The 25964-nt window shown below is 43.3% G+C and overlaps 1 protein-coding gene across 1 annotated transcript; it reads left to right on the top strand.

The window, feature by feature from the left end:
- Positions 1–502: 502 nt before the first annotated feature.
- LOC311132230 (uncharacterized protein) lies at positions 503–24995 on the top strand. Its single transcript, XM_084165454.1, is given in 49 exon segments — positions 503–667; position 669; positions 4110–4145; positions 4836–4919; positions 5711–5767; positions 6603–6647; positions 6927–6980; positions 7185–7238; positions 7414–7467; positions 7621–7674; positions 8334–8387; positions 8912–8956; positions 9405–9503; positions 9798–9851; positions 10293–10391; positions 10599–10643; positions 11040–11138; positions 11265–11318; positions 11427–11534; positions 11647–11700; positions 11831–11929; positions 12072–12125; positions 12356–12454; positions 12731–12784; positions 13098–13151; positions 13262–13369; positions 14047–14091; positions 14343–14441; positions 14737–14844; positions 15134–15187; positions 15304–15357; positions 16224–16277; positions 17336–17389; positions 17675–17782; positions 18136–18189; positions 18302–18355; positions 18858–19019; positions 19344–19451; positions 19759–19866; positions 20002–20055; positions 20450–20557; positions 20953–21006; positions 21173–21280; positions 21641–21694; positions 21808–21915; positions 22299–22545; positions 22916–23100; positions 23405–23647; positions 23932–24995. Coding segments are annotated over 49 exon segments (4056 nt in total). The 5' UTR covers positions 503–599; the 3' UTR covers positions 24079–24995.
- Positions 24996–25964: the final 969 nt, after the last annotated feature.

Raw genomic sequence — 25964 nt, 5'->3', positions numbered from 1 at the left:
CGATCGAAAGAGATGCACGGCCCCAGTGCCCATGCATTCCTGCGCGCACCGCACTGGACATATTACGCACAAGACCCGACCCCGCAAAGCGCAAGGTGACAGTCAGATGCCCAACGCGCCTTCACTCAGCACCGACGCACTGACTGAACTACCCCTTCCCTCTCGGCTACACGTCCAGTGTGATGAACTACCTTGCAAAAAGTCTGAAAAAAATGCAGGTCTTGCTCCTTTTAAAACGTCTACATTGTCCACGTCCTCAAGAATTGATCTAATTAAACCGTTGCACTCGTCATCATCGCCGAAGCATTGCCAACGTTTCTGAGAGAAGGCTGGAGATGTAGGACCACATGACTTATTGGGGCTGGGATGGGATGGGAGTCATAGGATTTCACTTCTCCTATTGGTCCGGGGGCGAACTCTTGACACGCAGACAAAGGAACCTCCTGCCATATAAATAGGACTGATTAGTCTTTATTATTCTAGCATCACGGCAGCAGGTTTCCAAGCTTGGAGTTACTCTAGTCACCACAACTGTATGCCTGCTTGAAGTAGTTAAAACAGGGCACTGCAGCACAAGGAGTCTGCATGTCTGCTTAGACATGCTCAGCTTTGTGGATAACCGGATTCTGTTGCTGCTTGCAGTAACTTCATTGCTAGCATCATGCCAATGTAAGTTTGATATCTGCTTTCAGTGTTTTACCGAGGATTTTTGGTCCCGTTTTAAGAGTTCGGGAGGACTCTTATGCTTGGGTTTTTATTTGGAACTTACTTGGAAATCAACCCGAGGACAGCTAAAAGTTATTTTGAGGGCTTCCCTCTGGCTATCCCGTATAAAACCGAACGGATCCTGGTCATTTCGGTGGATTCTTCATTATTTTTCCGTGGATACAATTGCCAATTTGATTAGTCTCAGAGAGAGAGAGAAACGCCCTGATCAAAAAAAGTTATCACAGCCTTGAAGGAATTGTTTAAAGTTGTTAATGTAGTGACTTTGAATAGATTTTAGCCCAGTGGAACTACCACCATTTAGACTACAAATTGAATTTATCTGTAAAAGTTTGGGGCATTGTACTTACTTTTCCAGGAGTCCAGCGAATTAACTTTTATTATAGGGAATTGAAAGGTCGCCCCCTAGTGGTCATATTGAACAGGATACCTTTTGGCATCAACCCTCTTCGATTTATTTTCTTTAGAAATATATACAGATCTTTACAAATGTATATATTTTCGATCCCAGAATTATTTCTACATATTATTGAAGTTACTTAGCGCAATGTATGGCTTATTTTCTGGGCCTCGTGGAAGAAAAGGTCTTGTGTAGTTAGGGTTAGGGCTATTTCGTTAAAATGAAGTTATTATCAATATTATAAGAATATAAGTCATTAGTTTAAAGCAATAAACACGACATGTGAGTTATATTTACAAGTAATATAAGTTAAAACAATATTTTCCATGATTATATTATTTTTAGTGTCCAAAGGCGTCACCTAGTGGTGAGGGCCTGACGCCGCAGTATTTCAGAGGAGGTGCAATGCCGCTCCATCATAAGCAGAGCAGGACCAAATATAGAACAATAACCAGTTGTTATGTCACATCAAATTGAGGACACCAGTGAGGCTTGTACAGGAAAAGCTTAGGTCATGATTGGTCATCACCAGCAACATAAGATGATAGTTCTTCAAAACTATTAAGAATGGTTCTTGAATTAAATCTTTATTCAACTAATTTAGTCATTTAGACCAAATTGAACTCCTCAAAATGAAGTTGCCTTTTATAGGATAGAATTGGGAAGGATGGAATGAAACAGAATAGGATAGCATAGGACAGGATATAATTTGCTCAGGTATTATCAAAACACTTCTCACTTGAGTTATAGTTGTGCATCCACATAACTAATAACACAATACTTATTTCTGGTCTCCTCTCCACCACAATGCCAAGTTGTTGTCCTTATGGGATGTGGGAGTACAGGCCTGTAATCACCTGACTGCTGGCTCATTAGCTAGTGTTTGATTCACACTGAAATGAACATTCAGTGGGATGTTGTAAACAATGCAGAAGATTATAATGGTGTTTAGACATGTTTGAAGATTTTTTATTTTCCTGAGAGACAACTGCTGCTTAACTGTAGAAACTAGTTTATTAGCAGTATGTGTATTTAGCCAATGATTACAGAGGTATAGGCCCTGAAGAAAACCTCAGGCCTTCTGAAACCCAAATGTGTTGACAAACTCTATTAGCAGATTTATATGGCCAGCTTGGATATCACTTTCACTTTTAAATGGTTTTGTTTGTTTTTGTCAGATAGGATTTTAGATGCTTATAATGCTAATCTTTATTCATCTATTTATAATGTTGTATGTAGGCTAGGGCATGTTCCCTTTCATCTCAGTGTTTCAATCAATTTCTGTCTATATTATAGAATCATAGAATACATAACAGTAATTTGCTCTAAAAGAAATGAAAAGGGCCATTTGAGTTGAACAAATGGTTGGAATATAACGATTATACTTCAAATTTCAGACATTTGATTTCCTAAAGTTATCATGTTCTAACTGAGTATCCCTTTTTCCCTCTCCTCCTCTTCCTCCTCCCCTCCTCCTCTTCTTCCTCCTTATTGCAACATCACAGCGGTTAGTACATGTGCATGATATTATCTATCAAACAGCTTTAAGAAGATATTTTACCTTTTGCATCTTGTCTGTTCGCTCTAAATTCCAGCTGATATTCGTTGAAAAGACCCCTCTGTCGACAATTTGAGCGATCTCAACTATAGCAGACTATTTCAGTTTTAGTTTAGGCTACCCCTTTTTTCTTCACTTTCTGCCAATGAATAGGTGAGGGTCCTATTGGTCAGGAGTAGTGTCAGTGAAAGTTAAAACCGCCCGTTCTGGTGCTGGTTTACCCATGGGGCCGCTGGGCACAAGAGGTCCTTTAATAGGATCAGGAAGAGGTTTGAAAGCTAAACATGGCAGAGACATTCCAGGCCCATATTCACTAAGTCTCAGAGTAGTGCTGAGCTAGGATCAGTTTAGCCTTTTAGATCATAATTAATAATATTATGTGGACAGTGGAGACCTGATCCTAGATCAGCACTCCTACTATGATAATTGTTTTGAATACATAGGCCCTCGATTTGGAATGGACGATGGTCATGTCTATTTTATCAGACATGTTTTACAGTTTGAAGGAAGTTTGGCCTGTTCAGAATTGTCTGGTATAGTTGAGATTGCTACAATTGCTCTCAGCAGTTATATTGGCATTCTGATGTTTTAAAGGGGCAGTGGATCTATAAGGTGAAGTGATTATGATAGATTATGATTAATTGATTGATTGATTGACTGATTGGCCTATACCCCTGCATAGCCTACTGCCATGCAACATCAATCTGGAGTTGGCATTCAGCCAGTTAACCAGCTCCATAGTGATCCTTTAAACATCTCTCTGCAATTGTGAATAAGATCAACTTAGATCTGTATGTGATGTTATGTGTTTGATATTTGCTGTAGTTATCTGCACGAGCATGTGGCTTAAAATATACATGTATGCATGCAATAATGTTTTATGACACTGGCAACTAATATGCTTTTTTGGCAAATAAGAGAGATGAGAAAAGCTGATATACAGTTGATATAGCCTACACGTTGAATGACATAAGAAATGTGGTGGGAAAGACTGAATAAATAAATCTTACATTTATTTATCTTCTTTTAGGGGGGACTCAAGGTGAGAAAAGAAGTTCTTATGTGTCATTTACTAGTATAGAAAAGTGTGACATATCTTAACTTTGAGGCTCAGGCTAACTCAAAGATCAAAGATCAAATGTTGAGGCCTAGTCAGCATGCACTGTTGACTCATACAGTCAAGTTAATGTGTGGATATGCTTGTCCTTAAACCGTATGGTCAAGTTTGTTTATGTACACATTACGTACATATACGTACACATTATGACACATAGCAGACTACCTTCAAATGCTATAACTCTATTAACATTGATGCAATCATTCATTTGAGATTAGGGTCTATGACCTGCTTTGCTAGAGGCACTGATAAGCTTTTAAAACGTTTGTCTTGTATGTTTGTCTGATTGAGATATTTTCCCACCATAGGGCCCAAGAGGAGAGAAGGGGCCTCGAGGTAACAGGGTAAGCAAAGAAAACCCAGCTGTTTTGTATGAACTTTAAAAGGCTTTGCCATTTTCCTTGTTCAATAATTATTGTAATTTTCGTTTGCTGTATAGAGGTTGTATGTTAGGTGTCTCCGAGTCACTACGCTTGTTTAAATGCACATTTCTGAGAGGGCTACATGACATACTTTGACCCTGTGTGGCCACAACCCTTGTTGTCATGGCACAGAGGCCTACATCCTTGATATTGACAACAATATTATTCAATGTATTTTTACCCAGATATATTATAAACATATTTGCAATGACATATTATTTTAGATTATTTTAAATCAATTATACATCATTATGTAAATCATAATCATTTTGTAATAATTGTGCTTATGTAATATGTTTTCCCATTTGTCTATAGTGTACAGTAGAGCTCTTACAGTATGTCACAGGACAGTGCAACTTTGGGACAATCACACCAGAAAACAAAACAGGAAACAAAACAGAAATAGAAAGTCATCATAAACAACATCAACAACAACAGAGGATGAAAAACATTTCCAGCGGAATTACATGATAAATATGTATAGAATATAAAGTATTTTATCTTTAAAAATGTGTATTTCTCTGTCTCTGTCTCTGTCTCTGTCTCTGTCTCTGTCTCTGTCTCTGTCTCTGTCTCTGTCTCTGTCTCTCTCTCTCTCTCTCTGTCTGATAGGGTCCCCAAGGTCCTAATGGAAGAGATGGTAAACCTGGACTCCCCGGCGTTGCCGGCCCCCCTGGTCCCCCTGGACTTGGAGGAGTAAGTTGACCTATATAATTATTTTCACCACAAACATTTCCCTAATTTTCTCTAAATGACAGTTCTGTTACTCTGAAAATCTCCCAAATTTTTCCACTCTACAAATGTCTGACAGTTCTGTAACTCAGAAAATTACTGGCCTTAATTTTTCTCTCAGAAGATGGCAGACATTTTTCACCCAACAACACCCATCTGCTCTGGTGTGTTACCAGGTCACGGTGTGTTCCAGGGCATGGCACTTGGTTCCTCTTTCAAATCAGCCATATTAAAAGTGTTCAAAGTATGCCTTACTCACTAGGGATGGTTCAATTTGGATGGTCTTGACCCCATGACCTCATACCCTGATGACCTCATACCCTGTTGACCTTTGACCCTGTGGCCTATGACCATTTGACCCCACGATGACCCTGTGACACAGTAAAACATAAACATGGCTGCCAGTGTTGTTGTTACATAGTTACTACCATGTTATTAAACACAACATGGTGATTGTACGTTCCAGTGAGTTTATATTCTGAGATTATTTAGTTTTAGACCAAAAATAAATTTTCAATACTGAGACAATTTGTAAATATTGTTCAGTATGCTTCATCATGGTTGACACTAAGGACTACTACTCTCATGTCTCAAGACCCTCAACCGAACATCTGGGATTAACAAATGGAATTTATGACTACTATGCGATTATTATTTGTCACAATACATGTATATTATCATAATTACCTAAACATGGCTTTTATTAATTGTTCATTTATGTGCTAATGATTTGTGTCCCGTTTTTCTTTTGCCAGAACTTTGCTGCTCAGTTTGATGGAGGAAAGGGCAGCGACCCCGGACCTGGACCAATGGTGAGGCCCCCAAACACAAGAGGGAGAGGGGGACCATGAATTTATCCCAAATGAAACCCTCGCCCCTAACCCCTTGGCCCTATCCCGTAGCCACCACCTACATGACACTAGCCCCTGGCTCTGTCCCTACTTAGCCCATAAACTTGGCACTAGTCCTTGCTTAGCCCCTGGCCCCTAGGCACTTGTGTGGATCTGATAAGATGGATGTAAGCAAGCAATGTCGTGAAAATTCCACCTGGCCTATGAGAGGGCAAGATAGAGTTATAACTGTAAGGCTTCTACCTATTCATAATCTTCTCAGTGCCTATGGGTCTATATTGGAATTCAGCCAGAAACAAAGTTGTGAAATAGATCATTGTAGATCATGCACTGTTACGACACTGATCATAACCTCTTCATCGTCCAGCATGGAGCAGCTGTCAGAATATTACACCAAACTCTGGACATGATAGGTGCACTGCAGTTATTACTTCATCTGTTGCTGTGACCCCTCTCTACTCTGTAGAGAGATACATGAAGATACATAGCTAAGTGTTTACCAATAGAATACCAATTCAGTACACATGAATGATTGTATTCTCTTCAAATTGTATTCCCCTTCATCCCAAATCATTGAAGGTTTCAATTCGGATAAGATCTCATATATTTCTCGGTTTTATAGGCATGCATTCTCCAATTTTATGAAAAACGTTTTGGGTTGCCATATTTCCAATTGCATTCCCCCCTACACTGATTTATATCTAAATTGGATGTGCACTTTCATTGAACAGTATTGAGATGATGTAGATGCTTTTGTTTGATCTGATTTGAATCTGATTTGTCTTTCTCTCCTCAGGGTTTAATGGGATCTAGAGGACCCAATGGACCTCCCGGATCCCCTGTAAGTAGTTCACTAATGGAAAATGTCAAATGACTCAATGTTGTGTCTTTCTCTCATATAAACTCAACACAAAGGCCAGGAGGTCTTCCTGACTAAGTGACCTGATCAGAAAGAAAGCCCACTGGCCGTAGTACAGCCCCTGTTTTCCCTGGTCAGATCACATGGTCAGGATGGAATAACTCCTGGTTCTCCTCATTACACCTAACTGATCACATTGTTTTATTTCATTGTCTCATTTGGACAAAATGACTTCCTGTCATGTCGTTTTCCCATCAACAGGGACCTCAAGGATTCACAGGACACGCAGGAGAGCCTGGAGAACCTGGACAGACTGTAAGATAACTCTCTCATGGAAACTCTAACCTGAGCTGGCACACCTGATTCCATTAGTCAACTAATCATCAAGCATTTGACTAATTAACACTACTACATACACAGAAAGGCAACCTAGAACTTAGAACCTGGAATTTAGAATTTGACTGTGACCTTAACCCTGAACCCTGACCTCTGACCTGTGACCTCTCTCTCTCATCCAAGGGCTCCGTTGGTCCTCGTGGACCCACTGGAGCCGCTGGCAAGCCCGGTGAGGATGTAAGTAAACAGTTAAAACCATCTGTGTTATTTTGGTTTAACATTTGAAATAATTAACTGTGGTACTACTTGCTTAATGGGGCGATAAGTGAATGTGGAAAATACTACAGACAAATGCTTTCATGATACAGTAGACAGTAGACACATCTAATGCAGCTTGTCTGTTCAATTGTAGGGTAACAACGGCAGACCTGGCAAGCCTGGTGACAGAGGTGGCCCCGGAACTCAGGTAAGGGCCATGTCCAGAGCTGACAGATTTCTTAACTAAATATACATTTTACACTAAATATGCATGAACCCACTAAGTGTTATCATGTAAAACATGCAGACACAGATACACACACACACTGTTTTTCTAACCTCTTCTCTCGCTCCTCTGTAGGGTGCTCGTGGATTCCCTGGAACTCCTGGACTTCCTGGAATGAAGGGACACAGAGTGAGTATTTACATAAATACCTGCCTGGCCATGCCACTCCTAATGTCCTCCCAACGCCTTCAAGAGGGTGCAATGCTCTGAAGGTTACAGATAGAGGTGACTTATATAGAGCTGGCATGATTCCCTATTCCACATGCCAGAGAAGCATGTATGTTCTATGTAATACATTTCTATCTGGATGTTCTGTAATGTTGCACCCCAACGGAATGTGACCCTGTCATGTTCTGGAAAGATGTATCTCGTGGTATCTCACATCCCACATATCTCCTCCTGCTTCCTCTTGCACACATATCCCTCATTTCAAATGACACCCTATTTCCTATTTACAACACTACTTCTGACCTATGTGGCTTTGGTCAAGTGCACTATGAAGGGAATAGCATGTAATATGAAGGTAAAACTGTGGTGATTATGGGAAATTAGGAGGAGTTGTATCCCATGAAACTGAGCGAAAATGCATCCCATATCATATAGAATGCAAGAAGCAGACATCTCTAGATAATGCTCAAATAAAAAATTCCCTCACCAGATAATCAATATGATCTGAATGATAAGGGAAAAAAATATCATTTGATATAAATGTTGTAGTTTTAATTGATTTTAGACTATAATAATTGTGTATTGTCTCAGGATGCTAACCTGTTCTCATTGTGCTCCAGGGTTACAATGGTCTGGATGGACGCAAGGGAGAGCCTGGTACCGCTGGTGCTAAGGTAACATTGCAGCTACATCTTCCTCAATCACAATTTATTCTCTTACCGCTGGCAAATCTAACAGATTTCACAAGAGGCCTAATACAGGGGTGTAACAGAGATTTAGCTTTCCTCTTTGTGGGCTGGTTTCCCGGACACAGATTAGGCCTAGTCCTGGACTGAAAAACACTTTGAATGGAGAGATCCATTGTGCAAGCTTTTTACTCCACGTATAGGATTAATCTGGGTCCAGAAAACAGGCCCTGTAACACCTAAATGTAAAGTGAGTTTCACATACAGTAGCACATTTTAGTGCACATTTAGTCGCAATCACTCTACATTGATAGCAGTTACTCAAATGTCAGTGTTTGTTTTACCACTAACATACGTAGTACTACATATTTTTTCTAAATCTCAGAGAATACATTTTTTATGACACTCATGCTTATCAATCTAGATATGTCCCAGTGTTCAAACTCATCATAACTTTCTACCTCCCATGAGTGCCTGTCATCTGAATATGTGTTCTTCTGCTTCTCCCATAGGGTGAGACTGGTGCCCATGGAGCTAACGGAACACCCGGAGCAGCTGTGAGTTCACACATTACTTCACCCTTGTCTTTTACCTCATATTGGGAAGTGTCAACGACAGCATGTTGTCAGGTGCCAGGCAAGGCATATGCGCATGTATCACTAATGAAACATAAAGTCTGAATGTTCCTCACGTTGATTCTTTACCATTTGTCACATTCAAAATACATTGCATTCACATAGCTGAGATGAGGACATACATTTTTTGTACAACCAGTAATAGATTATATACAACACATACTCACTACATACACACACTTGACAAAATCCCAGTGCACTTGTCCTATACTCTCTCTCTCTCTCTCTCTCTCTCTCTCTCTCTCTCTCTCTCTCTCTCTCTCTCAATCTCTCTCTCTCTCTCTCTCTCTCTCTCTCTCTCTCTCTCTCTCTCTCTCTCTCTCTCTCTCAATCTCTCAATCTCTCTCCCTCTCTCTCTTCCCCACCCCAGGGTTCTCGTGGTCTGAATGGTGAGAGAGGGCGTGCCGGCCCTGCTGGACCAGCTGGTGCCCGTGGTGCTGATGGAAGCTCTGGACCCGCCGGCCCTGCTGTGAGTCCGGCTCCCCCTTTGACCCAATAACCTCTGATCCCTTAACCTAATGGATCACATACATCTGACCCCTCTGTAGTGTAATATAATGATAGAAGTCACTGTACCTTTAGGCCCAGATCTGATCTAGGATCAGCGTATCCCTCCCCTAATCCTAACCTAAATCATTAAAGGTGGAAATGCTAAAACTGAAATTAGATCGTCCGCTTCTAGGGGTAGCTTCATCTAACTACCCTTTACTGTAACCCTTGACCTCTATTTCACTATGTCCTCTCTCTATTTCCTGTTTCCCAGGGTCCTCTTGGAGCAGCTGGCCCCCCTGGTTTCCCTGGTGCCCCTGGCCCCAAGGTGAGTGTGATGTCATCATGGTCATCTCCAGAGCATTTCTTCATGATCACAATCCTTAGTATATCATCCTTGGAATATCACCGGTAGAATGTCATCTGTAGAATATCATCTGTAGAATGTCATGGACATTATTAGTGTGGACACCAAGGAAGATTCCCAGATTCCCAGTTCTGGGAACTGTAGAGGCACATCCAAGGAGCTTTCTCCACACCCAAAACATCATGACTCTCTAATTGGTTATCACTATCCGATAATCTGATTGGTTTACTGTCTAAAGGGACCAATCACATTGACCAAACAAATGATTCCATACATAGTATTCCCATGAAGATCTATATACCATAAAACATCTATATAACATCTATATAGCATCATAAAACAGCCCACTACCCATCTGACTGGATAGTGTGACTCAGACAGCATGTTCCTGTTCTGTAACAGGGAGAGATTGGAGCTGCTGGATCCACTGGCCCATCCGGACCTCAGGGAGGCAGAGGAGAGCCCGGTATCAATGGAGCCGTTGGCCCTGTCGGTCCCAATGTAAGTAGACACAGATACCAACAAACCACAACATTCTCACAGTGTGAAACATGTCGCATTGAAGGCTCTCTCTTGTTTTCTGGTTATCTTTTCCTGATGTACTGTATGTACCGTCATTATTTTGCATCATGCATCATGGTTTCTTGTTGCCTTGGCACCTCTACACACTTGTTTGTAACACACTCTTTCATTTTCCTCTCCTTGTAGGGTAACCCTGGTAACAACGGTATCAACGGCGCCAAGGGAGCTGCTGTAAGTATTCTGGCCATAGTTGCATTGTGGGTAGACTAGATTGACAGCTCAAAGGTTATTTAGGGCCAGACAAATGTCAAGATGTAAAATCTTGTTCACTTGATCCTTGAACTTGTGTAGGTATGATATGAGTTATGAATGTAGCACAACAGCAAATAGCACTCAAATAGCATCAACAATGAATCACTTTAGCTTTAGAATTCATGATATACAGAACTTAATTCAGTTGTTCCCACATTACATACATGTGATATTAGCCATAAATAACTGTTGTAGTGAAACCACTGGATATTGGGTAATGTGATAAGGTAATGTTATGGTAAAGTTTATGCAGTAGGTGCTTCAGCTGTCTCCTCACTCACCATTTCTTCCATCCTGTGTGTGTGTGTGTTCTAGGGTCTCCCCGGTGTTGCTGGAGCCCCTGGTTTCCCAGGCGCAAGAGGAGGTCCCGGCCCCCAGGGCCCCCAAGGATCCACTGGCGCTAGAGGCCTTGGTGTGAGTACCGCTGGACCTAAAAACCAATGCAACAACACAACTTTATTCACAGAACATTTACTTTATTCACACAATCTGTATGAATATTGAGGTATTGATCATGTATCTGTGTCTCTTTGACTGCAGGGTGACCCTGGACCCTCTGGACAAAAGGGAGATTCTGGTGCTAAGGGAGAGCCTGTAAGTATCCATGCTACTGCTGTTTAGCAGTATAGTTGTGCTGTATCATTATGCCAGTACATGGTGTGTGTTTGTGTCAGTCTCTAATGTCTCTGGTTTCTCCTTCAGGGTCACTCTGGTGTCCAGGGTGCCGCTGGTCCCGCTGGTGAGGAGGGCAAGAGAGGCTCAACTGGCGAGGCTGGTGCCACCGGGCCCGCTGGTCTGCGTGGAGCAAGAGTGAGTATATCATACCAGACCCAGTCTGGGGGTATATTTCTTGGTGTGTTTTGCTATAAGGTGCAGATGAGTGGTTATGGTTGAATCATGTCTCTGTGTGTTTGTCTCATAGGGAGGTGCTGGAACTCGTGGTCTGCCTGGTCTGGAGGGAAGAGGTGGTCCCATTGTAAGTCACCAAAAATATGATTTACCATGACGATTGTTCATAGGCAGAAAGAAAATAGTGACTTTTACCTTGTAAGATAGTGACTGTTCTGTACTCATGGCTTGCTCTTCCTTCCTCCTCTCTCTGCCAGGGTATGCCCGGTGCTCGTGGAGCCACCGGCCCTGGTGGTATCCGTGGACCCCCTGGTGATGCCGGTCGTGCTGGCGAGTCTGGTCTGACTGGAGCCAGAGTAAGTGTCACACGCACCTGTCAATCAAAATATTTTAATCAGATGTGTAATGGATTCTCTGATTGTCTAGTCTCTGAACCAAATATAGCATGTGTTCTCTAGCTGTGATGCTGAATGACTAACACGTTCTGTCTGTTTATAGGGCCTCCCCGGAAACTCTGGACAGGGTGGACCCCAAGGCAAAGAAGGCGCAGCTGTAAGTGATGAAACACATCATCTCCAATATTGATCCTTTCAAACGCTCTACATCATAAAAAATAGTATACAATAAAACTGGTGGCCATCATAATGGATTGGTTCAAAGCGCTTCCATTGTGTTGGTAGTACGGTTACATTAACCCATCCCATCCACCACCAATGTTAACACCCACCTGGTGGTGTTGTGCCATATCTGATCCCCATTGTGTTGTGTGTGTCCTCTTCCAGGGTGCTGCTGGTCTGGATGGCCGCACTGGTCCCCCCGGCCCAACTGGACCAAGAGGCCAGCCCGGTAACATCGGATTCCCCGGCCCCAAGGGACCTGGAGTAAGTAGAAACAGGAAGTAGAACCAGGAAGTAAAACCAGGAAGGAGATCTGCTAGAGGATGACCTGATAGCATGAGATTGGACCGTGAGAGAGACAGCTGGGGTCTTGTTGCAATTTGCTATGGACAGATTATGATCAAAAGAGTAAAAAGGAAGTGATATTGAAGGATCAAATATGGACAGAATGTGATTTTATCTTGATGATGGTCTGTCCATCAACATGAAATTATGATCATCTGACGTTTCCATGGTCTCTTCTTCCTTCTCTCCCTCCAGGGTGAGGCTGGCAAGGGTGGTGATAAGGGACCTACTGGTGCAACTGGTCTGAGAGTAAGTACCCCCGCATCAGACAACATTCATTACATGATCAACTCTCTACTGTTAAAGGAAATTAATTTACTATTATGGTAGATATCTCTCCAATTGGCAGTTGGTAAAGCTGAGTATCCTGAATCTGTGACCTCGTATGACTGACAGGACAGAGCCAAACAGTCAAAACAAATGTATTAATTACTCTAGACGTATAGTCATTCATTACAATAGAGTTGTGTTTCCTCAAATCATGAGTTCCAGGATAAACTCGGACAGAACTATCATGGATCGTTGATCATTCACCTACCTCTCTCTCCCTGTCTCTGCTTAGGGCAGCCCCGGTGCCGATGGCAACAATGGAGCCACCGGCCCGGCTGGAGTTGTTGTAAGTAGTCTACCCTATTTCCTTTAAATACACACATGTAATAACTAGAATCTTATCTTACAGTGAACTGTATTTGATTTGATTGAACTTGATGCTCTCCTCTTCTACAGGGAAACACTGGTGAGAAGGGAGAGCAGGGACCCTCTGGTGCTCCTGGTTTCCAGGGTCTGCCCGGCCCCGCTGGACCTGCTGGTGAGGCTGGCAAAGCTGGCAACCATGTGAGTAACCAAACCTTAAACCTTTGACCTGTAACACAAACCCAGTGTACATCCACAAACCTAGAACCTTGACCTGTAACACAAACCCAGTGTACATCCACAAACCTAGAACCTTGACCTGTAACACAAACCCAGTGTACATCCACAAACCTAGAACCTTGACCTGTAACACAAACCCAGTGTACATCCACAAACCTAGAACCTTGACCTGTAACACAAACCCATTGTACATCCACAAACCTAGAACCTTGACCTGTAACACAAACCCAGTGTACATCCACAAACCTAGAACCTTGACCTGTAACACAAACCCAGTGTACATACACAAACCTAGAACCTTGACCTGTAACACAAACCCAGTGTACATCCACAAACCTAGAACCTTGACCTGTAACACAAACCCATTGTACATCCACAAACCTAGAACCTTGACCTGTAACACAAACCCAGTGTACATCCACAAACCTAGAACAAACCTACATCCGCAAAGCCATAACAAACCAACATTTCCCCAAAAACACTAACTGCAAAATATATTTTTGTTCATAGAAATGTTACCTCTTACTGTTCATTTCAGTATATTTTATTTTAATAGTATTCTCACTATGTAATATTTTGCACTAACAAAGCATTGCTTTGTAATATTTTGCACTAACAAAGCATTAATCTCTCAACAGGGTATGCCTGGAGACCAGGGACTCCCAGGACCCGCTGGTGTCAAGGTATGTCCACTCACGAATCCCTCTCACAGAACATTAAGTATGATCTTCTGACAGCTGGTCAACCATACACATGTTGCTGTTCACCCATTTACCTGTACTCTTAAGTAGGACGAAGGCCCTATATAGGCCTTAACTAGACCCTATCTTTATATACATCTCACATCCACACACCTGTAATGTATACATACTGTGGTGTGCCCATGACAGAGCCCTGGTGCTGACAGTCACCCTCTCTCTCTATCTGTTCCTAGGGAGAGCGTGGAAACCCCGGTCCTGCTGGCTCTGCCGGATCTCAGGGAGCCATTGGTGCTCGTGGACCCGCTGGAACTCCTGGCCCCGATGGTGGCAAGGTGAGCACAGCTCTATGAAGGGCTTTGAACCATATTATCGTTATAAACAAGGCCCAGAGTTTTTCCTGGTCACCTGGTCAGGTCATGTGGTCTGGAAATCCTCATGGCCCTACAGTAGGTATAACCAAAATATATGAACGATAGATCTGATAGTACTGGTGTATTCTGTATGAGAAATACACCACTGTTCATTTAAGCACTGTAATCAGATGAAGCTCTTAACCACTCATGGGCTTGCTCCATGAGTTGGATAGCTTATAGGTGGAACCATTCTTCACCAATGTCTCTGTTTCAGGGAGAGCCTGGTTCTGTCGGCATTGCTGGTGCCGCCGGACACCAAGGACCCGGTGGTATGCCCGGTGAGCGCGGTGCCAGTGGTACTTCTGGACCCAAGGGTGAGAAGGTAAGTCCCCCCAGAATATGCCGCCTGTAAACATATAAAAAAGTTCAATTTCACAAGAAAAACTGAAATCATGTGAAAGTTGCATAAACACTGTAATTGATGTCAGTGATCATTTCTGATATGCTGATGTGAAATGCAGTGCTTAGTAAAGTTGTCCTACAGTACAAACATTGGGAGAATTTGAAATACTGATAGATTTGATCAGATAGACCTAGACTAAAAACAACTGTATATAATGGCTATTTTAAATGAGTGACTGTAACATGTATTTTTCCCCTTTCCAATCTAGGGTGAGGGTGGACACAGAGGACTTGAGGGTAACATGGGAAGAGATGGCGCCCGTGTAAGTTCCTCTCCCATCTCATTTGGTCACTTTCACAGTGAAAACAACATCCAATTAATTGTTATTCAGTCTCTATTGTGATTTAGTCTGACTTTGTGCCTTGTGTCTCATTCTAGGGTGCCCCCGGACCAAGTGGACCCCCTGGACCTTCCGGTGCTAATGGTGAAAAGGTAAACAGCCTGAATATCGGCTCCCTTGGCCTCAACACATGAAAGGATATCTAAGGATGAAGGAAATACGTTGGTTCAGATGATGAGAAATATTGTGGGGCTCACTTAGGGAACATTTGTCAACGATTATGCATATCCAAGAAATCCAAGATGGAGTAGGCCTAATGTTCATTGACCTACAGAGGAGCAATGACGTCAATGGCCATTTCAAGACTCTTTGGCTCTCCACAAGTGATCAAGATCTGGACTGGACCATATTGTTGAGTGTGGTCATTCTTAATATTTGGACAACAACAAATGCCTGTCTACTCCAGACCAGAGAGAAGGACTATGAGCACACCACCTGCCACAGCTTGTGAAGCTAGAATCTCAACCTCGCCATCTGCTGGGCAGTTTGCAGTTGCACACTGCCGAAGTCACAACAGCTGATGTCATCTCCAAAGGATGGAAACCAGGGTCATGTTCAGGAGGGTACACCATAGCACCCATATTCTTTATACATTTTGCATCGGAAAACAGAAAGTAGCTTTTCTAATTGGACAAGCACCACCCTGTTTCAAAACGTTTTCTCCAAACGCTGTGTCTACTGGACATGAACCTGGCAGAAACCACACTGCCTGGACACCTGCTCCATTATATACCATCACACTTCAAACTCATCTACCAGCATATGGCAGTTGATGATGGTAGTCATAGTAATAACTATTTTGCCTTTTTTTGGAAACAAATAGTCAATACGCTTCAACTTAAATACTGGACATCCTGTGGAACTTGAAGGGCTAGGGTTAACTGATCAAAGTTATGCAGACTGGATTGATATTTTGGATTGATTCAGCCCACACATTCTCATCTTTGCTCTCTTTCAGGGTGAGTCTGGCTCCTTCGGCCCTGCCGGACCTGCTGGTCTTCGTGGACCCAATGTAAGTACCTACAATAACACATATAACGCATCTATAAGACATAAAACACATTATAACACATTATAACATGTCTACTCATCACCCCTCATCAAAGGAATGAAGGACTAACATTATCTAGTTTTCAGAATGTCTACCCAATATAGTAGTTATGTCAGTCAACACTATCATGTTGTTAGGTTCTAAACAAACAGAGTAAAAACTCAAACAGACGACTAGAAAAAGCCACACAAGCATATATTCATACCTTCTGACTAGTCACCTCCTAGTATGTCTAAAATAAACAATCTGTCTCTGTTGCTAGGCAGGAACTCAGCCTGTTCCTCTTACTGGTGTTGTCATGGCCCTGCATGAGTCTAGAATCTTCATAGGCGTGGAAGTGTGTGTGTGTGTGTGTGTGTGTGTGTGTGTGTGTGTGTGTGTGTGTGTGTGTGTGTGTGTGTGTGTGAGAGAGATAGGACTGTAGTTAGGTGGTCTTCGGGGTGGGCCCATTTGGCCCCCCCTCCCAGAGGTTTCTTCTCTCTTCAGCTGTTGACCTTATCTCAAGTTGAGTTCCACATCCCTCCTTGTCCTAGTTCTACAGCAACTGGTCTGCCTTATCAGGAACTGAGACTAGACTGTTGCTCTTTACCTCCTTCTGTAGAAATATTCATATTCAGCAATAACATGTTTGAACAGACAGAAATGTCCTGTACTGCTCCTTGTCTCACACAGTAACTTTCCGTACACAGAGTTTCTATTCACCCTTCATTGACTCCAACATATACATTTCTTATAGATGTAAAGTAATCAATAAGTTCTTATATGGTGACAGGAATAAGTATATTTTAAGATAGAATCCAACAATGTCATGTTATATCAGTGATAAGTTGATGCTTGATTATCTGTCTGGTTGGATGGTTGGGTGGATGTGTGAAAATGTATGCACTCACTAACTGTAAGTCGCTCTGGATAAGAGCGTCTGCTAAATGACTAAAATGTAAAATGTAAATGTGTATATCTCTACTCTACATGGAGGGGCTCCTCTGACCATTTATCCCTGTGTTCCTGCTCTGATTTAGGGAGAGCGTGGAGAGGGTGGACCTGCTGGACCTCCCGGCTTCGCCGGACCCCCTGTAAGTACTCATTCGGTTGATACCCTGAAACCCCACACTAACAGGTCACATACATGTATGCATCAAAATATAGTGATGTTCTTTAACATGGAGACATATACACACAAACTTACTCATTCACTGACCGATGCATGGAAACACACACACAAACTAATTCACTGACTGACAGACTCATACATACAGACCTTTACACACATACACACACAAACAAACACACTACCTTGTGTTTCTGCAGCCTTTGTTCTGTGGGTTCTGTTCTGACCTGTGTGTGTGCATCCCATGCAGGGTTCTGATGGTCAGACTGGCCCTAGAGGAGACAAGGGACCCGCTGGTGGAAAGGGAGACGTCGGCCCCGCCGGCCCTGCTGGACCTGCTGGCCAATCTGGACCTTCTGTAAGTCACTTACTTAGTTGGTTCTCTTAATTCCAATGTGCAACATAAGGCACATTCTTACCACCTACTTCAATGGGAATCCACTGAATAATTCACACAGAGAGTTATGTGCAGTACATGGTCCTGTATGGTTCAGGTGGTAGAGAATGGTGCTTGTAACGCCAGGGTTGTGGGTTTGATACCCGGGGCCACCCATATGTAAAATGTATGCAGGCATGACTAAGTCGCTTTGGATAAAAGCGTCTGCTAAATGGCATATATTACATGATGTACATCCTCACTGGGAATTAAATCCTCTACTTGTGAAGATGATAATGTAGACTTTTCTTGTCTTCCTTCCTGTGCTTGTCTAGGGTGCTAGCGGACCCGCTGGCCCTCCTGGTGGTCGTGGTGATGCTGGACCTTCTGTAAGTACTGTCACTGATATCACACACACACAACGACACCCCATCTCTCTGTGTCCCAGTGACCTTGGCTGCTTTCTAACCTTTGACCTTTGTGTGTGTTCTTTCTCTTCAGGGTCTGACCGGTTTCCCTGGTGCTGCCGGTAGAGTTGGAGGCCCCGGTCCCGCTGTAAGTGTGGCAGTAGTGTTAACGTACACTACAACACACACACAAACACACTGAGGTGCCATTTTGTACAGATGTAGGATTTTAATTTGATTACCCTGTTGCAGGATAACTTTTACACATTTAAAACGTGTAGTGTGTTTGAGGTTTAAAAAGGCTTCTTAAGTTTGTAATTTACACTTTGAAATGTACACTTTACACAAAAATGTCCATTCATAAAAATCCACATAATAATTCACATTTCCTGTTGCTGCAGGATTATTTTCCTGCTGTAGCAAATTGGCTCGAATTAAGATCCTACATCTGTACTTAGAAGCAATATAATGCTGGCTAGACATCATGTAGTTATTCAAACCACCTTGTGTTCATATTTCACTCCTGTCAGTCTCTTATCAGAGATAACAACATCCTGGCTGATACTGAACAAACATACCCAAATACACAGACACACCTCCCACTTTTTATCCTCAATAACCACCTGTCCCTTCCTCTTCCCTACGCACAGGGTATTGCTGGGCCCCCTGGCTCCGCCGGTCCCGCTGGCAAGGATGGCCCTCGTGGTCTCCGTGGTGATCCTGGCCCCCCTGGATCTCAGGGAGAGCAGGGACATGTTGGACCCGCTGGTATCGCTGGAGACAAGGGATCCAGTGGCGAGAGCGGTCCTCCCGTAAGTCATCATAACTCCCATTGAGGCCTCTCAGTAAGCTTCTTCTCAATAAATATTTATGCTTTGGCTTTCACTAGCCTGGTCCCAGATCTGTTTGTGCTGTTTTGCCATAGGACCATAGGAGCTGGCAAAAGAGCACAGCACAGAACCAATCTGGGACCAGGCTAGCTTTTCATTAGGTGTCAAAGAGTTTTACATTGTTTGGGGTGCGTAACAAAACACCCCCATTCACCACTAATGGCGATGGGGGAAAAGTGTTTGTGTTTCTTTCTCTGTCCTCTGCTTTTCTCCACTCTCAAATCCTGATCTCCTGTCCCTGTTCAGGGTGCTCCTGGTACCCCTGGACCTCAAGGTGTGCTCGGATCCTCTGGCTTCGTTGGTCTGCCTGGTTCCCGTGGTGACAAGGGTCTTCCTGGCGGTCCTGGTGCTGTGGTGAGAACATCACACCTTCTGTTATTTCAAAACATTATTCAAACTGCCCTAGCAGACACATCCGACCACAGAACAAATAAAAAAGCTGAGAAAAAATAGCTATTTGTCATATTATATGGAAATGATGTTGATCAAATGGGCCAAATCACAGTTCTTGAAAATGATAGGCTATTCCAGACAAGTGGAGCCCAGACAACTATATTTGTTTGCGCTGCAATCCATTGATGAGTTATGGATACAGTACATAGTTGCTTACTATGGTATGTGTTTGTACTGTGTTGACCCTGTGATACTCTGTGCCATTCAGGGTGAGCCTGGTAGACTTGGACCTGCTGGTGCCTCTGGACCCCGTGGTCCCGCTGGTAACATTGGCATGCCCGGCATGACTGGTACTCAGGGAGAAGCTGGACGTGAGGTAAGGATTGATTGATTGATGTGTTAAACAAGTACTCAGAGCCTGTATTCTAGACACATGGCCCAATTTCTACATTTCAGTTCACCCACAGTTCCCATGGCAACACAATTAACATGCTATTGTGTCACCCCACAGGGTAGCCCTGGCAACGATGGACCTCCCGGCCGTCCCGGAGCTGCTGGCTTCAAGGTACAGTCCTCTCTGTCAATTATGCTGTAGGGGGAAGTTGCCCCTAGACGCTGATCTGGGGTCAGTTTAGCATTTCCCCCACGAATGGTTAAGGTTACAATTGGTGGATGGGAAGCTGATCCTAGACCTTTACCTAGGGGAAACTTCACCCTGGAGCGTAGTTTATACCTCACAGTACTGACGACACCATTCACCTGAGCTGAATTCAGGTCTAAAATGGAAACCAATGGGGATAAATCCATCTTGTAGTGGAGTGGAAATGTTCCACTTGGCTTCCATTTTACAGGCTTCATCTCAGGAACATATTATATTCATTTGAACTGACCTTCATATCAGTTGAAACTATAATGTCTTGAACTTTCAACTTTGAACCTTGAACTTTGCCCCCTCACAGGGTGACCGTGGTGAGCCTGGTTCTCCTGGAGCCCTTGGAAGCTCTGGTCAACCTGGACCCAACGGACCCTCCGGCGCCGCTGGCAGACCTGGAAACCGTGGCGAGTCTGTAAGTGCCCCCCCCCCTTCCCAAATTGGACCCCCTGAACAGGGGTGACGAAGGGCACGTTTTACCTGGTTTCTAGAAGGAGGACTGTAGAGTCCACGTTAGCAATGGCATGGTTACAGTATTTCCCCTAGCTTTCCCATGGGAGGCTCCTACTTCATATACCCATATAACCCCTGTAACTATTCCCCAGGTCGTAGCTGTAAATGTAAATGAGAATGTGTTCTCAGCAACTTACCTGGTAAAATAAGGATGGAATAAATACTACAATACTTATAGAAAAAAAGCATTCACATGAAACAGAAACATAACTTCTACTCTACACAGAATAATGGTTCCTGTGGTTCTATCTCTTGCGTGATGATGTGTATATATCTTCTCCCTCTCTGCCTCTCTAGGGCCCCACTGGAAATGGTGGTCCCGTCGGTGCTGCTGGTGCACGTGGTGCCCCCGTGAGTACCCTATCTAACCTCATCTTGACTCGGACTGCTGAATTAAAACTCCACTAATCATTTCAACTATCATAATGCATCGCCGTAGCCTAGTTGTGCCTATACTGTAGGTCTATATGTGAAATAACGCACCTCTGTAATGGTTCTGTGTCTCCTTGTGTTGTAGGGCCCCGCTGGTCCCCGTGGAGAGAAGGGTGTGGCTGGAGAGAAGGGAGACAGAGGCATGAAGGGTCTACGTGGACATGGTGGTCTCCAGGGAATGCCCGGACCTAACGTAAGTCATGATGACTGCTGTGACCAACACTGCTCTGACCATCCATCAAGATCCATCAAGATCCATTCAATATGATCTAATCTCATATCCTGAAATATCCCATCCCATATACCCAAGTTTGTATTAGCTTCCCCAATTCATTTATAGACGCCTTATAGCCACTTCACGTAAATATCAGAATAATTTACAGTATGACAATGTTCTTATGCTGTAGCTACTCCTGAGCTAACCATATCTCTCCCCTTCAGGGACCAACTTTAGCTTCCCCTGAGCTCTCCTGTCTAACCATATCTCTCCCCTTCAGGGACCAACTTTAGCTTCCCCTGAGCTCTCCTGTCTAACCATATCTCTCCCCTACAGGGACCATCTGGTGAGACTGGCTCTGCTGGTATCTCTGGACCTGCTGGACCCAGAGTAAGTAACTATTACTATCCACATCAAACGCTCCCTCCATTGTATCTTCCTCTAACTAGACAGATAAATGTATTTGACACCTGTCCTTGTCCTATCCCTCTCCTTGTCTCTAGGGCCCCGCCGGACCCCATGGTCCCCCTGGTAAGGATGGTAGAGCTGGAGGTCATGGTGCTATCGGACCTGTTGGACACCGTGGTCCCCCTGGACATCTTGGACCCGCTGTGAGTATATCTAGTACTCACATACCCGCCTCAATCAGTCAGTCAGCCAGTCAGTCAGTCAGTGAGGCAGCCACTCAGTCAGCCAGTCAGGTAGCCAGTCAGTCAGTCAGTCAGGCAGCCACTCAGTCAGTCAGCCAGTCAGTCAGTCAGCCAAATGCCACAGTATTGGTGACAAAGGGGGCTGATTGTTTAAGGTGTGAAGGCAGACACTAGCAACACATAATGGATCTAAGTTGACATATCATTTGCTTAAAAAGAACTTCACTGATACAAGTTAAACCTTTAGCATGAGAAAGTGTGAATGAGATGCTTCTCTACAGCAGCAGCAGCAGTGACCCACCTTACTAAGTTTGAGGTTGTTAACTCTCTTCTCTCGCCCACAGGGTCCCCCCGGCTCTCCTGGTCTTCCCGGACCCGCAGGTCCCGCTGGTGGCGGATACGACCAGTCTGGTGGTTACGATGAGTACAGAGCCGACCAGCCCTCTCTCAGGGCCAAGGACTATGAGGTGGACGCCACCATCAAGTCCCTGAACTCCCAGATCGAGAACCTGCTCACCCCCGAGGGCTCCAAGAAGAACCCCGCCCGTACCTGCAGAGACATCAGACTCAGCCACCCCGAATGGAGCAGCGGTTAGTTGGTGGCACAGAAACATCTCTGTCTCTCTTTATTGATTGGTTTCAGGTCACTAAGGTGCCTTAGAACCCTTACACTCTCTTAGAAAACTCTTAACCACTAAAATCTCTAGTTCATTCTAGTCTCAACACAGACTAACTGTAACTTTCCATCTCTTTATCTATTGCCCTACATTTCACTATCAATACACTCATTGAGCGATCAACCCCATACAATAGACAGTATTATGTTGAATAGTAATAATAACCTGAAACTCAAAACGTAAACAACACCTAAACACAGCAAAACCCCAGTGAAGTATTAATAATAGTGATAACAACATTATCAGTTCTAATCAATGTCATTCTTTCTTGTCCTCCCCTGCAGGTTTCTACTGGATCGACCCTAACCAGGGCTGCATCGCTGACGCCATCAAGGCCTACTGCGACTTCTCCACCGGACACACCTGCATCCACCCTCACCCCGAGAGCATCGCCCGCAAAAACTGGTACAGGAGCTCTGAGAACAAGAAGCATGTCTGGTTTGGAGAGACCATCAACGGTGGAACTGAGGTGAGCAGACTTAAACTGTACTGATTCTAATGACAAGAGCGGACAGTTTGAACATCTTAGAGGAAGATATATTGATTTGATTGGCACACCAGTTTGATTCTAGGCATATTTTAGTAGTATAGTATAGGCCCATGTTATTGGCTTACATTCATCTCAAGCACCCTAAACCTGAATGTATTGGTTCCATTTGAAAGAGATCATCAGATATCTATCTATCCAATTCTTCACCAAGGTTTTTCTCTAAATGCTTGAGACTGCATCTTGACACTGATCCTGTCTTAATTCCTCCTATGTTGTTTCACAGTTTGCTTACAACGACGAGACCCTGAGCCCTCAGAGCATGGCCACTCAGCTGGCCTTCATGCGTCTCCTGGCCAACCAGGCCACCCAGAACATCACGTACCACTGCAAGAACAGCGTGGCGTACATGGACGGAGAGAACGGCAACCTGAAGAAGGCTGTGCTCCTGCAGGGTTCCAACGACGTGGAGCTGAGGGCCGAGGGCAACAGCCGCTTCACTTTCAACGTTCTGGAGGATGGCTGCACTGTAAGTCCCCTTTTTATTTACACTGCAATGTCTGGAACAATAGCTTTGTTCGTTCTCTCTCTGTGTTCACTCCCACAAGTAGATGCAGTGCATGGTGGAAGGGTGAACTCAGGCTCAGGGAAGTTTTCTGTAACTTCCTGGTTAGTGAAAGAGTTTGGGAACCTGACTCTTTATTTAAAGTATCATAGGCTACTACTGTAGGGTATTATTGTACGTTTTCAAGATATGATATACTGAGTGCACTATTCTGATACATGGTTTCTCCTTTTGTCCTACCTCTGCAGAGACACACTGGCCAGTGGAGCAAGACAGTCATTGAATACAGAACAAATAAACCATCTCGCCTGCCCATCCTCGACATTGCACCTTTGGACATTGGTGGAGCTGATCAAGAGTTTGGTTTGGACATTGGCCCAGTCTGTTTCAAATAAATAGACTCATGATAAATTAAAAAAAGAGAGAAAGAAAGAAAAAAAGAGAACATCTCTGCCCTTCTTTGTGTGGTTTTTTTTTATACTGAATGCTCATTTCCTCTGCGCATCCACTTGCTTAAGCTGGGCTCTATCGGAGAGGACCAATGGACTGAACGGAGCGTTGTGCAATGCAAATTAATACAGCAGCCCAAAGAGACGCGGGAAAACACCATGTTGTGGGACATGTCATCATTTTGTAAAAAATCTAATAAGTGTAATAAAAACGCTGAAAGTATGCATCACTTTGTGGTCTTTGTATATCTTCCAAAGAGGAGGTTTAAAACCACAATTTTTTTTTTTTATAAAAAAAAAAAGAAGGTTGAAGCTACCTCATGCCTGTGTTTTAGAAAATACTATTGAGAACCTGTCTGATCCACAACGTAGATGTTACGAGTTCTAAGGCTTCAAGATCTGTCCTGTATCAAAGGTGCTGAATTACTTGAAGCAGAGATCTATGGTGCTAAACATGCAGCTGTGGAAGAGCAGGAAACCACTCTCATTCTCACTGTGTTACTTTGTATTGACTTTGACGAGTCTTGCACAGGTCCCCTTGATAAACCCCATTTTAAGCAGGTGGAATTTTCCTAAATCTGGTCTGATGTTTGTCTGGTTTTGACTTTGTTTTTTTAAATAATTTTGTTTGGTCTAGAAGTTTTGTTTTATTTTTGTTCAGACATTTTACTCCTTCAATTCCCCCCATTAATGCAGTGTTCATGCTGACAGCACATTATTTCATCCATTTTTAATGGATTTTAGGCAGCCTCTCTCTCTCTCAAACGAAACCACAAAGTTTATTGTACCTATTTTGTATATGTGAGATGTTTAAATAAATTGTGAAAGTTCTGAAATAAAGCATGTCCAATGTTCCAAAACGACACCATTTAATGACTAAAGTGCTTTCATGTTTTATGATGATGATATTATTAAATGAGGTTGGAGTTGAAAGATTGTTTTGTGTTTTTGGTGAAATAGAGAGCACTTAACTCTTCCTTCCACATATCATCTTCACGACCAGGAGGAGGATACAAAGACTCTGCCAGTATGCAAGTAACTTCTTTAATCATCATTACCTATTTTCTATAAGTAAACCAAACACCTTTTTTCAATAGTTTAGGAATCAAATAGCCCTACAAGTACATGAATACAGATGTCTGTTTACAAATGTAGCATCCACCACAGCTAACACAGGCCTACAGTAGGCTGTAACATCCACCACAGCTAACACAGGAAAATATCAAGGAGGAAGACAATGTTTTCGTGAAGATAGGAATGTGATTTTAGCTTTCTAACAAAATCATAGTGATGATAATACTCAAAGAGCGTGTCAGTATGACGGAAACGCACCACTTTACCAGAGTGCATAATAAATCAACACGACGACAAAGTTGCCTCCACTAACAATCAATGTTACGGCTGAGTAGCTGTTCTAAGTACTCTATCTAAGAAGGTGAATTTAAGTGGGACCATCCTGTTACTCTCTTCAAACCATCGACTACTACACGGCTCTCATCACCCCACAGGGGATCATCGACACAGCTGATTAGCCGTCCTCAGAAGACCACTTCCAGAACGAATGAAAGTAAACAGACAACTAAGAAGAAGGACATTGTGACCTCGTGGACAATCTGAGCCTTACATCTAAAAGGCCATCCGAAAGAGAAGGCCCAATCGACCCCTTCCCATTAAGGCCTGGGTCCAACAGAGATACACGACGAAGACCTCCAACACGTAAATACATGCATTGCTTTTCTTCCCATACGGGCGGCAGTTCCGGGCAAAGTATTAGGATTACTGTGAGCATAGGTCCATGTGTATCCAAGTGTTTTCTCTCTCTCTCTTTAACT

This window comes from Coregonus lavaretus (assembly GCF_964263955.1).
Source record: "Coregonus lavaretus genome assembly, chromosome: 7".
NCBI classification, from domain to species: Eukaryota; Metazoa; Chordata; class Actinopteri; order Salmoniformes; family Salmonidae; genus Coregonus; species Coregonus lavaretus.
This window is presented reverse-complemented; position numbering and strand designations above follow the sequence as displayed.